The 14,741-nt window shown below is 45.5% G+C and overlaps 1 protein-coding gene across 1 annotated transcript in view; it reads right to left on the bottom strand.

The window, feature by feature from the left end:
• Positions 1-883: 883 nt before the first annotated feature.
• HDHD5 (haloacid dehalogenase like hydrolase domain containing 5) overlaps positions 884-14,741 on the bottom strand; it is a 30,672-nt gene continuing 16,814 nt past the window's right edge. Inside the window, exon 8 of the mRNA XM_077468872.1 lies at positions 884-6,357. Coding sequence (XP_077324998.1) covers positions 6,054-6,357 — 304 coding nt within the window. The 3' untranslated portion in view covers positions 884-6,053. The remainder of the gene's footprint in view (positions 6,358-14,741) is intronic.

Here is a 14,741-nt window from a genome sequence, read left to right as displayed (position 1 = left end):
ATGAAGGCTGCAATTTTAAAAAATATTGGAAACTTTTTTTTTTTTTAATGACATTAAGACCCCTTTCACACTGGGGCTCTTTTCAGGCGTTTTAGCGCTAAAAAAAAAGCACCTGTAAGGCGCCTCTCAAGCCATCCCAGTGTGAAACCCTGAGTGCTTTCACAGTGCACTTGCAGGATAGGAAAAGTCCTGCAAGCAGCATCTTTGGGGCGGTATAGGAGCGATGTATACACCATTCCCAAAACGCCCTGCCCAGTGAAATGAATGGGCAGTGCTGCCAGAGTGCCTGCAACACGGGCACTATTAACCCTTTCTTCAGCCGCTAATGGGGGTTAAAACTAGTGGCGCTTTACCGCCAATGCCTGCACCGCCCCAGTGTGAAAGGGGTCTAATACTTGAAAAGTTACATGAGATTTTAATGATTGGTTTTACATCTACCTTAAGGGTGCATTCAAACCTATGCATGCATTACTGCCCCAATGTTTGATGCTACATGTTGGTCGCTCATGCTGTGAGTGCATTTGGTGGCGTGTCCATCCTTTTTTAATAGGTTCCCAAATCACATCCATACAGCTAAAAATGCACATAACCGTCATCACATACTCCAGTAGACATCTGTGGTGGAAAAACAGTCATGTCCACTTGTTTGCACATTCACTGAGAACCTATATGTAAGGAATAGGCACGCGCATACACGCATGTATAGCAATGTGCATCAACACATATTGAGTTTCACTGTAATGCACTTGCATAGATATGAAAGTTAAAGGTGGTGCATTTATGACATTGTAAATTATGCTTTTCTTGCATGTCCTGCTGTAATGTATACGTAAGACATAATATAACCACTCTGAACGTTAACCAGAGACCACAAATAAAGCAATTATTAACCTCAATAAAAATTTATTGTCAGGTAAAATCAACAAAGAAAATCCTACCCTTGCGATCTGCAGAAATACATTCATGATGCTCATAATCAAACATAGACAAACACCCCAGCTCATACCTCTTCTATTTAATGGCCTAAAAGGCTGATCAGTTTATGGGGGTTTGGGAAATGGCATGCAGGGAGTATGTCCTGAATGGTGAAAAGACAACAGAGGAGCATAGAGTTCATGACAATTTTGGAAGAAATTGCACAATTATTGCTGTGGGTCAGCACTGTTAATGATATCATCCACATGGAGTTACTCCGAGCATCTGATAGCGATAAACTGGATCATCTTTGCAAGGGGTGGACTTCATGGCACTTCTCCAATTCAGTCTTCTCTATAAAACCATCCTATTGGGTAATCTTATCACAAGACTATCGAACATTATCCAAATTGTTCCAGAACGGGCACCCCTCACCCTTTTTTCTTCTTTCTCTCCACCCCCACCCTACCTTTACTTACTCACACTGTAGGTAGCATAGGTTCATTTTTCTTTACAGGAGCATCTCCAAACCCCTTGGACACTGCTACATGCACTGGAGTTCTCTGAACCCACTACCTTTCAGGAATGCCAAGTAACTCAACTTTGGCTGGTTTATGTCTCATACCCCATAAGATGCTTTACGATATGATGCTATAAAGCTGTACCTTGTTTTCATTCTTCTGTTCATTCTCTAAGATTGTAATAAACAAAGATTAAACCATAAAAATTTAAATAGAATATATTAAAAATGGACTAAGCCTGACAATCTCAATTCACTAGAGTAACACGACAAATATAATCAAAATAAATTAAATTTGAATTCAAATAAATCTCAATATCCCTGAATTGACATCTATTTGCAATTTATTAAAATTGCAGTTTGTCTCTCTAAAGTGCAGTTATATTGGGATAAGGCACAGAAAGGGTCGCATTGTGTGGAAGGCATTATTCCTGGACCTGGAAGATGGGGAAGTGGGCTGATTTATCAGGAGTAGTGTTGACCACAGTAACCATTAAACCTTCCATGAGAAAAGGAAAACTATCTGATGCCAATGCATTGGGCAACAGCACAACTATCTATATGTGAAAAGTCCCCACGCTGCTGCACAAAACTTCCTAAAAAAAAAAAAAGTACTGGAAAACCAACACCAAAACAATAATCTAAGGAGTTGCTACAGCTAAAGGGTGTATATTACCACACCAAAAAATAGTGATACGCTCCACTCTATATAAAATGCAATATTTAAAAACAAAAAATAGATACCAGTACTTGAACCACTAAGCCAAAAAAAAAAAATAGTGAAAAAATGCCCATTTATGTGTATACTGCATGTCATTGTATATAACATGTGTTTGCATAATATCATTTGATATGCCAAAAAAGAATATCAATGCTTTTATCAATAGACTTTCGAAACAGGCTATTTAGATCCACTAACGGATAACATGAAAAAGAGTAACACATATATAAATGAAGTCCCAATCAAAAATCCCATGATAAGTGTTGATGACTTCTCTGTGCTTTTCAATTTCCCAATACAATGTGTGACCAACCATCAGCGCAATAAATAAATGGATGTACCCTCACCTCATAAGTTGGACCTCGTTGTATTTTAAAGAGGCCAAACAGCGCTTATGGTATGCCACAACCCACATTCCAGGTGCTCTCTAAGCTGAGGGGTTTCATGTCCTCATCACGTTGGGCAGAACGTTGGCGCCATCTTGGACTATTGGTTTGATAGCCCTGATATTGTATATGAGCTTTCTTAAAGCAACATCTTTGTGAGTGTAACTTTTAAAAGATTATCTATTTTAATAAAACATATGGTTTTATGCTATTAAGTTTCTTCTTGCTCTTGTCCTTTGAGTGCCTTACTAAAGAAGACATGCATAGGACGGAGTGTCTAAATAAAAATTTCAACAGGAGCACCTGGAATGTGCGTTGTGGCCTCTTTAAAATACAGTGAGGTCCAACTTATGAAGTGTTGGTACACCCATTTACTTATTGTAGTGTTGGTTGGTCACACATTGTATATGAAGTTTTAAAATCATGGAGAAGTCATCAACACATTGTGGCATTTTTGACTGATTGGGACTTCATTTATATATGCGATTCCCTTTTTCATGTTATCTGTTAGTGGATCTGAAGAGGCTGTTGTGACGTCTATTGATAAAAGCACCTGTATTCTTCTTTGCCATATCAAGTGATATTAGGCAAACACCCGTTGTATATAATGACATGCGTTATACACATTCACAGGAATTTTTTTCTTTGGCTTAGTGCTTCAGTATTTGTTTTATATTTTAAATATTGCATTATGTAGAGTTGAGTGCATAAAGGCACAATAATGCTTCGGATTTACATACCATAATAGGCAGCTGCACACTGCTGTTCCGTTATAAAAACTTTAATGTTCCAGCACTGTTGAGGACACTCCACCTAGCTAGTCTTATGAGTTATACTTGGGCTCAACGGATATTTATGATTAAGCCCCAGTGGGGGGGGTGAAAAGCGTCAATGAGAGGAGCTGGGTGGAGTGCCCTGAACAGTGCTGAACATTAATGTTTCTATTATACTATGTAGAGTAATTTGGGAAGAGATTCTGTAGAGGCAAGCACTCACTGCTAAGGTAGTGATAGCGGTGCACTTTTGAGCGGTACTGGGGACACAGTGAGTAATATTAAAACACTCAGGTTTTCCTCAGTCCATATGCAGGAATGTGAATATTAGTTCTCAATCAAACTCCGCAGACTATGCCCTTGTACACACGGTCGGAGATTCCGTCGGATTCTGTCCGTCGGATTTTGTCCGACGGATCTTGTCCGAAACTGTTGCATACACATGGTCGGACGAAGTTGTCGGAAAATCCAATCGCTCAGAACGTGATGACGTTATTTCGTTACAACAGGACTATGTTCAGGCTAGTAGCCAATAGCTTTGATGTAGGAATTTGATCTGAGCATGCGTGGCACTTTGTCCGATCGGAATTCTCTACACATGATCGGAGTATGTCCGATCGGAGCATTTTGTCGGAAAATGTTTCCGGCAAGTTGGAAAATTTGGTCCGACGGAAACAGTCCGATGCAGACCACACACAGTCGGAATATCCGACAAAACGCTCCGATCAGACACATTCCGACGGAATCTCCGATCGTGTGTACAAGGGCTAAGAGGTTGTATACAATATGTGTCCCCTATTTGGCTTCAATTTGACTGATAAGCTAGGAGACAGGGCTGAGAGCCTCCGAGCTTGTGTTTCATCAACTGCCTGGTCTCATTCTGATATCACGTGCTGTCTCCAAGCTCCTGAGTGTACAATAACAAGTAACATGGTCTCATTGTTGTTTACATTCATCTCAGCAGGGGGGGCTCTGACCATGTCAGGGGAAGGTCCTTTGGCACCCAAGCCAAAATACCAAAGTATGACCCCCTCCACCATGAGCTGTGAACTACTTGAGCAGCCTAGTTTGCATGTCCTGCCATTTCTTTGCTCACATCCAGCTGATGCGCCCAAGGTGGCTGCCTCTTCTGCATACCTCTTGGCTTGGCCCTGATATTTTATTCCGTTATACACATTCAGGTGCTAGAAGCAGTGTAGGCTACCAGGGGGTTTCTAAGCTCTGATCTCAGCTTCAGGATTTTTCTCAGACAAAATCAGAAAGCTAAAGAAGGGATGAAGTAATAGGATTTTCATACTCACTTTAAAGCGGTTGTAAACCGCTTGTTGTTTTTTTTTTCAGACCTGCAAGGTAAAGGCATAATGTGCTAGTATGCATTGCATACTAGCACATTATGTGAAATTTACCTGAAAACGAAGCCCTCCAGCGATGCGATGTCATCGCTGAAGGCAGCGTCCATCTTCACCCATCTTCTTTCCAAGTCTGCGGACTCCACCTGTGTGACTGGCCTAGAGCCGCAATGACATCATTCCCCTGCATGAGCGGGGGACCCATCATTCATGGCACAGGATTCTGAATAAAATGGCAAGGGTAGCCGTTCCTTCAGAGTGCATGCACTGATGTCATCAGCTACATATATAGAAAATATCTCCTAAACAGTGCATGCTTAGGAGATATTTACAGTACCTATAGGTAAGCATTTTTATAGGCTTACCTATAGGTAAAGCAATGCATGGGACTTTCCTTCCTCTTTAAGTCCCTTTTCTTTCTTGTCCAATAAGGAACACAGGAAGTCTTTGCTTCAGGTTATACTGCCATCTACAGGAAGAGACTTCCTGTTTCCATCAATGGAAAAAAAGGAAAATAGGATATTTATACTCTCCGTAAAATTGTTTTCTTGGAGTCCATTGAGGGACACAGGAAGTTTCCTTCTTGGATGGCAGTATAACCTGAAGGCTTTCTGCATCTCTTACTGGATGGGAAAGAAATTGACATTTTCTTAGTAACCCTGCACAGATCCGAATACATGAAATCCTTACATAAGCTCAGTTAATACAGGTTCACATTTGGATCTTGCTGTTAATATAACTAATAAAGTGTAACATTTAAAACACTTTTTAAGGGCCGAGTTCAACTTAAAAAAAAAAAAAAAAACTCCCATATTTTTGCAGGTTAAAAAAAAGCGCATTAATTTTTTTTCCAGGAGCCTGCAGAGCATTGCATCCACGATCAGTAAATTGTGTGTGCAATGTCAGGCTCCTGCAGAATCTCAATATAGCTGTCCCGTCCCTCCTGTATGGGAAGACAATTACTGGAGAGCAGGAAGATCAATGAACTACTAGAGCGCTCTCGCAGTTTATTGAGAACTACTGTAGTTCATTTACAGATCACTCTTTTTAAATTGTGAAAAGATCCCTGCCCACTGTCATGGGGGGGGTCAGAGGGGCACAGGCAGGTGCTCTTTGGTAACATGTTATGTGTTACACCCTAAATACAGGTATGCCATGTACCAAAGGTGAACCATATGCTGTATGGTGCACACCTTTCACAGAAGAAACAGATTGCTTCAGTCCATCGTAGAATAAAAATGCTGTGAACCAGCCAGTGATCATTTTCTAGGACACTCTGGGCAATAGGATTTTGCAGAGCATACATAGGGCCTTCCAGTTTATAATGAGACCCCACCATATGAAGTATCAATGTCAATGCAAACAATATGACTGGTGTCATCACCCCTCTCAGATTTGGGGATCCAGGCCTTCTTTCTTCAGCACCAGCTCCACGGCCTGCTCCACGTCCCGTACCACATGGTGTGCCTCCACCAGGCCAGGCTCTAGCTGGAAATCGCGGTGCCCGTGGAAAACGGTCTCTGTGATGCTCTCTCTTGGGTCTGCCGGCACCTCCTTTTGATTTCCATAAACACCAGTACACACCAGTATGGACTCACAGTTTTGCGGGCGGCCTGATGAATTGCCTTCTCGCTGTGTATGCAAGTGACGATTGTAGAGGTTGGCGCCATAAATATCCGCCATGGGATTATCACTAAGGAAGACAGAGCAAAGGTCAGTTTGAACGGAAATTGAAGCTTACCCTGTAATGTTTTCTGACAAAGAAATATGTGCTTTGTGAGGATGAATATGTCATTAACTCCTTCTACTCTCACACCTGTATCCTTTCTATGGACCGGAGCAATTTTTACATTTCTATTAAGTGACTGTTCATTCATCAATATCTTTGTCATTACTTAAAGTGTATCTATGGTTAGAATGTAAAATCACTTCCACATTTTATTTCAATATTCTCTAGCCTACTCCTATTAATCTGAATGATATTGACGTTTGTAAACTTACTTTGTGAAGATCCCCCCACATTTACTTCCTTGAATTCTGTGACACATATTAACTATGCCCTGTGATTAGGCAGTGATTTCACAGAGCCTGCCTTCTGAACTACAGTGGTACTGAGGAGGAAGAGGAGGAGTTTCAGGAGGGCGGAGTCAGTACCGGACTCACTGCTTGTAGGCAGGAAGATACCATGGGATATGTAGACCTTAAGAATTATAAGTAAACAGCAGAGCAGAAGCTGCGGAGCAAGCAGGAAAATTTAAGAAGTTGTAGAAAGAGATGGTCAGCAGACAGGCAGCATGAAACACAACATGAAAGGAGATTTTTCAGGTAACCTTATATTAGATCATCAAAAATAACTATTGTTTGTATTGCTATTATAATGCTAAGGTTATGAAAGTGTATACTGTCACCATAGATCTCCTTTAGCCACTTCAGCTCCCGGAGGTTTTTTCCCCTTTCATGACCAGGCCATTTTTTTCAGACAAATAGAGCTTTCGGTGGTATTTGATCACCACAGGGTTTTTTGTGTGATATAAATTAAACAAAATACTGAAAATTACATATACATTATATATATATATATATATATATATATATATATATATATATATATATATATATAAAATTTTTATTTTTTTTCACAGTGGACTTCCTGAAATTAAGAATTTTTGATATTTCTATGTTTACTTGAATTATTTTATATTTCTTTTACTGGGCATTTGCTTGAAGTAAACATCAAAATATCAAAAATTCTTCATTTCAGGAAGTCCACAGTGAAAAAAAAATATATATATATATATATATATATGTATTTTTTTAAACTTCTTTTCAGCAAGTCCACGGTGAAAAAAAAATATATATATAATATAATGTCCTGAGTGACTCTGCGATGATGATCCAAATAATATTAACAGTGACTTCACACACGTGTTCCCCCCCATGTGACTGCGCTCACCTCCAATTGTGTGACCGCACAATTAAGTTTGGTCCACAACAGCAGCTGAACCACCTCTGGGCTCTAAGTAGCAGGATTTATAGGCTCCCCCAGGTTCAATCTAAAGATGGTATCCTCAATTTAAAATACAAAAAAGAGGCCAGATAGTGTATTATTGTTTCAATATAGAAATTTATAGTAGGTAAACATCAGGGTACTCACACTTTATGGGTGCTTGCAGCGCACCAGGCTATAGAAAACATACAATGTTAAAATCCTCTCCAAATGGTTTGGAGGCTTGTGTGAATCAGCAGCTAGCTCAGAGAGCAAGTGACTGTCTCCTCCCCCTGTCCTGGCCCCTCCCCTATGCATGGCGACACGTAACTTCCTCAGGGGGGTCTTGGTCCAACATTCACTCGCGCATTACCCACAGCAATTATAAATTATTTTTTTTCACCTGATTGAGTGCTATATCACATAGTGCTGCATTTGTTTATTTTTTATGTTTTTTTAGCGTACTTAACAATATTTACTGCATGTGTTTTTCTAAGCAATGTACCAGTTTTTATAGGGAGAAAAAAAAAACAGCACATCGCTGCTGACAGTAGTCATTCTCTCAGCCAATCGGTGGCTTCTGGCCATAAACCATTGGCCAGAACCCACTGATCAGCTTTTACTGCGGTGGATGGCAGCACAGCCAGGGTGGTGGACACGTACATGCACGTGATCCAGCCCAGCGCGGCTGCTCTACTGCAGTAGATCTTGGAAATGTGGTCTGCAAGTGGTTATGATAACAAAATTAATACATATATCAGTTTTATGTAATTTTTGAGACAAACAAGGCTTTTGGTGGCATTGTCTTGCAAAAATGATTTTACATTTTTTTTTAAATGTAACTAAAAGGTAAAACTTTTTTTTAGTTTTGGATAGAGCTGGGCGATTTTCAAAAAAAAAAAAATTTGCGATTTAAAAAAAAATAAATAAAAAATAAAATAAAAAAAAAAACTTGATTCACGATTCAATTTTTTCTTTTTTTTTGATGGACAACGTACCGGTCTTGAGGAGCTGCGTGCAGGAGTCTTTAGGCAAGGCCGCGGCTTTGGCCTAGTCAGTGGCATCTGGGGCCGGATGCCACGGACTAGGCCGAAGCCTCACCTAAAAACTCCAGCCCGCAGCTCCTGAGGACCGGCGCGGTGTCAGCGCCGGTCCTGGGGAGCTGCAGGCGGGAGTTTTTAGGCGAGGCCGCAGCTTCGGCCTAGTCCAGCGCAGTTCAAAGAGTGACATCGCTAAAAGCTGAGAATTGGTCTGGGCAGGTGGGGGGTTTAGGTGCCCAGTAAGCAAGTGGTTAATAAAAAATAAACTATTAACACTTAAATTTCTGAAAGCACTTTTCATTTACAATATTTTTTCACACCTGTCTAAAACTTTTGCACAGTACTGTGGATGCTGAAAATTCTTCTTTTCTTAAGTAGGCTGGTTTTGCTTGCTTAAAAGAGAACTAGAATAGGATGCCAAGATCTGTGTTAAATCCTGCTCTGGTGCAAGGGACACATTGTCACTCTGAGTTTGAGAGTTTTGCAGGTCTTCAGCAGCAGAAAGAATGTTTGCCTGCAGTTTAGAATTGGCTACCCTTCACCTGATCTCCACTGTAGGTACAACTTAAGGTATTCCCCTGTGGGGTACTCATGGAGTAGAGAGTGAGAACCAGAGTAAACATATCTGCAATAAGTACATGATAACCCAGGTGTATGCTGTCCTACAACAAATCTTTATGGCGAAAGGGTTGGAGGTAGCACATGAAGACCTTATAAGAGCTCTAAGCAGAAGTGGCATTAAAGTTTGTGACCAGTGGTGGTGTGATGTAACCCCTGTTCATGTACCTGAGACTGAGCTGAGTGGTTAAATTTTAGTGCCACGTTTCAAAAGTTTGCAAGGTAAAGTAATTACATTCTAAACTTAGCCCATTTTTCAGTAATGGTCAGAGACACTGGGTGACCCTGTCTTACCTGTCCATGATGCAGTATATAAAAGTCCAGGCTCTACCCGATACAGTGGGCATACTCCCAAAGGGGTCTTCAAGGATTGCGTTCCATAGCAATGAACCACAGCCCTGGAGCTGAATGCGTTGCACCAGGTGCTAAGGCGAGCACCCCACAGAGGATCCAGTCCCCGAAGCAACATTACAGACCATCCCCAGAGTAGGGTCTGGGTATGGCTCCCAAGATTTTACTGAGGTTGCACCAATCTGGATACACTGCTTTTGTGTGGGCATTAGAAAACAGTGAGGGTTGATAGAAGAATTTAAAGAAAATAATGAAGAAAAAAATAACTAGTGACTCTGATTTCTCTGGGAAGCAGAAGTCCATCACCTCTAGATACTAGCAAAAAAACGGAGAACTTATGGAGTAGGGTAGGGTTATGGGGGAGGTGCCCCAGAGGGGCATGTCCTCAAAAGCTTGCCAGTGTCCATTCGCCTGAAAGTATTAGCCTATAACTCACAAGTTTCCTGTGTCCTATACTGTACAATTAAGATAAAAGTTTAAATATTAATGATTAGGTGGAAACTACATGCCAGAAGGGCGCAGGCACCGGCGGGCCTCGGGGACACCATCAGGACACGGCATAAGCAACTACTTTCTTCGCCAGCACAGGCTCGATTCCCCTGCCGTACCGGCCAAGATGGCGCCACAGCGTCTTTCATCCTCACAAGGTATCGCTCCGCAGGAGATGGGTGGTGCAGCGGGGGCAGTTTCATCCCACCCGAACCCCCCTCGAGCTGAAGCATCTTCTTCCCTGGCCCCCTCCCCTGCTTTACCGGCCTCTCCAAACCTGGACATTCCCTGCAGTTTAACAGGCGGGGGGGGGGGGGCACGGGGGCTGGGGGGGGGGGCCCCTGGCGGGACTTAGTGGCAGGCCTGCCGTCCAAGCAGGACCTGCAGGAGATGGCTGCTTCCATAGTCAATGCCCTGTCTCGCGAGCTCCACGACCTGCGCCAACAAGTGGACACTGTTGATGAACGGGTCACCGCACTGGAGACCTCCAGCTCTTCCTCGGAAAACCGCTTGGCCGCCCTCGAGAGCGGGCAGCAAGCCTTACAGCGACACTTGATTGAAATGCAACTTCGTGTAGATGACAGCGAAAACAGAAGTCAGAGGTACAATCTGCGCCTCCGGGGCATCCCGGAGGCGACTATGGGACCTGACCTACGTACTACGGTGGTGGCCTTACTGAATCAGGTCCTTGGGAAGCCCCCAGGTACTGACCTGGAGCTAGACCGGGTCCACCGGATCCCAGGCCCCAGAGTGACTCCGTCAGCATCCAGGGACCCAGGAGCAGCAGACCTACCCCGCGACGTACTTTGCAGAGTGCACTTCTTCACTGTAAAGGAGGAAATCCTACGTCTCGCTTGGGAAAGGGGCCCTTTCGATTTTGATGGAGCTCTTATCAGGATCTACCCGGATGTCTCCAGGCAAACGAGAGCCCTGCGGGGTCTTATGCGCCCCCTTCTTGAGGTGATCCGCATGGCCGAAGCTACCTATCGATGGGGCCACCCCTTTTATCTAATAGTCCGGAGGAGGGGAGCAGAGTTTTTTCTTCGTTCTCCTGATCAGTTGCCGAACCTCTTTGGGTTTCTTGGTAGGCCAGCCGTTTCAGTCCCTAACTGGTTTGACTATTTGCTTTCCCAGGAGGCGCTCGGACCACCTTTGCCAAGGCCGCAGCGAGTGCGCCGTCCCCGGTCTCGTGCGCCCAGCAGAGAGGACACTAGACGTCATCCACTGGCTTCGGAGGACTGATCCTGCCCCTGTCCGGGGTTGGGTAAGCAGCTGAACTTTTTCCTCATTGCTACTGTGCTACTTAGTACATTCCTTGGTTCCCAGGACTGTGTCAGTGATGAACGGCGGGGTGTTACTGTAATTGATATTGCTTGTCCTTTTTTCATGTATCCCTGGTTAGTGGTTTGGATGGGGGTGGGGTTGCTCTTCTGTGTTGTGGGGGGGGGGGGGTTTGTGTCCTGGGTGAGGGGTGGGGGGGTTCATGCGGGGGGTGGCCCCCCTCCGGTCCTTTTGCCCCTCCCCCTCCCCTACTGCCGCTGCTTGCAGTTTTATGAGTCACCCCCCCCCACACTGATAATGCTTTGGGTGCGGACCTACCGATCATCCCCAGCTTGCTGACCATGATGGGAATCCTCATGTCCTGTTTGGGTTGCTCCTGCTCCACTGTCTCCGGTCCCAGTGTGGGGACCCGGGACAGTGTCATGGGTGGCCGGTTATATTATGTTATGTTATGATATGTTCTGCCAGTGTTGACACCTGTTATGTTTTTATGTATTAATGTTTTGTTTGCCGTGTAGTTTTCTAGATCTTGGTTCTCATTGGCTAGTCTCCTGCATCTTCAATGTTCCTGTCCCTGATTTTTATCTCTCCACGATTTCTCGATTGTCCATCTTCGGGAATCCCAGCGTTTCCCCCCCCCCACTTTAGGATAGGCCCTGGTGTGGACACCTAGTGTGCCCAATCGTAGGGCTACAAGTTTAAGTAGCGATCACCGTAGACTCTCTTTCTTCCTGTCCCCCTCTTTTCTCCTGTCCCGCTCCCGGTGATCCCTTTCTCCTCTTTTCTCCCCTATTTCCCTTCCTCTCCCCCCTCTTCCCTGTGTTTTCTGCCCACTCTCTTTTGGGGCTCCTGTGGGTTGTTCCCGTGCCGCGGGGGGGGGCCTGTGGGTTGGGGATTGGCGAGCTCCTTTGCCGTTGGTCTCCAGTGAGGTGGAATGGGTCTCCTTAAGGTCACCTCCCTGAATGTACGGGGCCTCAACACCCCGGAGAAGCGCTCGCAGCTGTTGACGAACCTGCGCAAGGGTGGGTCGCAGGTAGCATTTTTGCGCGGGTTGCACACCCAAACTTACCAATGGGGCCTTCCCCCGGGCCTATCACAGTGTTTCTCCGATCTCCAAATCAAAGGGGGTGAGTATCTTGATAGCCAGATCTGTTCCATGGTTGTTTGAGGCGCAACGGGCGGACACACAGGGCCGTTTTATCTTTCTGAAGGGGACGGTGTTTGGTAGGCAGGTTACCTTTGCCAACGTGTATTTTCCGAACACTGACCATGTGCAGTTCTTGCAGACTCTTATCCCTGAGTTACTGGAGTTTGCGGACGGGCTGCTGGTTTTTGGCGGGGACCTTAACTTTGCCATGGACCCAGCACTTGATGTCTCTAGGGGGGCTTCCCACTTATAATATGCGCGCTTAAAACGGCTGAAAATGGATCTCCAGGCGCTGCACCTGGTCGACCCGTGGCGGTTGCTGCACGCACAAACCAGAGATTATACCTTTTTCTCGCAGGTCCACCATACGTACTCCCGGTTGGACTACTTATTGGTGTCGTATAGGGATCTGCCTGCAGTGGTATCCACCTCCATCGACATAAGGCGCACTTGGCACGGGCGGTTTTTCAGGATCTCCTTAAGGCTCGTGAAGAACTGCGCTCCCTTTTGTTCCAGAAGACTAACTAAAAGCTGGCCTGGGCCCGTCGGACTATGTTTGAGTACTCTAACAAACCGGGGTCCTTGCTGGCGAGGGCCTTGAGGGGCCCGCGAACCCAGACCTACATTCCCCATATTAAGTCGGCGTCTGGTCAGAAATTGAGCAGGTCAGAGGTATAGCGGCCGAATTTCAGGCCTACTATGAAGGCCTCTACAATCTGAAAGGGCCCCCTGCGCCTGGCCCCCATGGAGCGGAGGGCACGACTCCTCGGTCGTATTTGGCTACCTCGGGTATGCCCTCCCTCCCGGGGGAAGTACGGGCTGAGCTGGAGGAACCCATTTTGGTTGAGGAGCTGGGGGTGGCTCTGGCGGAGTCTAGGCCTAGGAAGGCTCCGGGCCCCGACGGTTTCACACCGGCGTATTACAAGACCTTCTTTGGGATACTGGGGAAGCCCCTGGTCACTGCCCTCAACTCTCTCGCCGAGGGCACTTCCTTTCCGGTGGACTCCCTCAGAGCTCATATCTCCCTCATTCCGAAGGAGGGGAAGGATCCACTGTGTTGTGGAAACTACCGTCCAATCGCTCTGTTAAATTCGGACCTGAAGCTCTTTGCCAGAATTCTGGCGAACAGGCTGCTCCCGCACATTCCTAGCCTCATTCATAGGGAGCAGGCCGGGTTTGTCCCGGGGCGTGAACCCCGGGACAACACCATTTGAGTTCTCAACTTGGTCCACGCGGCCAGAACCTCTAAGCGAGCCCTCCTCCTGCTGTCAACTGACGCAGAGAAGGCTTTTGACCGCGTGGACTGGTCGTTTATTAGAGCTACCCTGGAACATATAGGACTGTGCCACTCCATGCTCCATTGGGTTTTGTCCCTTTATTTGAGCCCTACTGCGGTGGTTAAGGTTAATGAAACGAGGTCTCCCTACTTCTCTATCAAGAACGGCACCCGACAGGGTTGTCCCCTGTCCCCATTGATTTTTATTCTGTCTCTTGAACCCTTTTTGTGCCATATTCGGTCAAATACAGACATTGCTGGTTATGCGAAGGCGTCGGGTACCCACAAGGTGGCCGCATTTGCAGATGACCTAATTTTCTTTTTAACGGATCCCCTTACGTCATTGCCTATCCTGCTGTCCTCCTTGGCGGAGTACGGTTCTCTCTCCCTTTTCCAAATTAATCTAGCTAAATCCTCCATCCTTAACATCACCGTGGGGGGAGAGGTGGCACGGCACCTACGGGGGGCCTATACGCTGAAGTGGGCTACCAGTCATATCCGCTACCTCGGTGTTGAGGTTACCCCTGACCCGGCGTCCCTCTATACAGCCAATTTTGTACCTCTGGTGGACCGCTTGAGGTCGGTGCAGTGCAGTGCTCTTAAGATGACTCTGTTGCCGAAAATTTTGTATCTGTTGCAGGCATTGCCCATTTACCTCCCTTCCACCTTTTTCAAGCGGATAGACTCCATATTCCGTGCTTTTATTTGGTCGCACCGGAGACCTCGTCTTAGATTGCAGCTTCTGCATCTGCCTAAGCACTGGGGTGGAGTTGATCTTCCAGACGTGAGGACATACTACAGGGCAGTTCACCTGTCCAGGCTGGTGGACTGGCATTGTCATGAGGGGGCGAAGCATTGGGTGGCCATGGAGAGGGAGGACTCGGGGGAC

The sequence above is a fragment of the Lithobates pipiens genome, unplaced genomic scaffold (genome assembly GCF_037356315.1).
Source record: "Lithobates pipiens isolate NorthernLeopardFrog02 unplaced genomic scaffold, aLitPip1_a1.2 Scaffold_8, whole genome shotgun sequence".
In the NCBI taxonomy this organism is placed as follows: Eukaryota; Metazoa; Chordata; class Amphibia; order Anura; family Ranidae; genus Lithobates; species Lithobates pipiens.
Note: the sequence above shows the minus strand (reverse complement) of the source record. Positions and strands in the feature narration are given on the sequence as shown.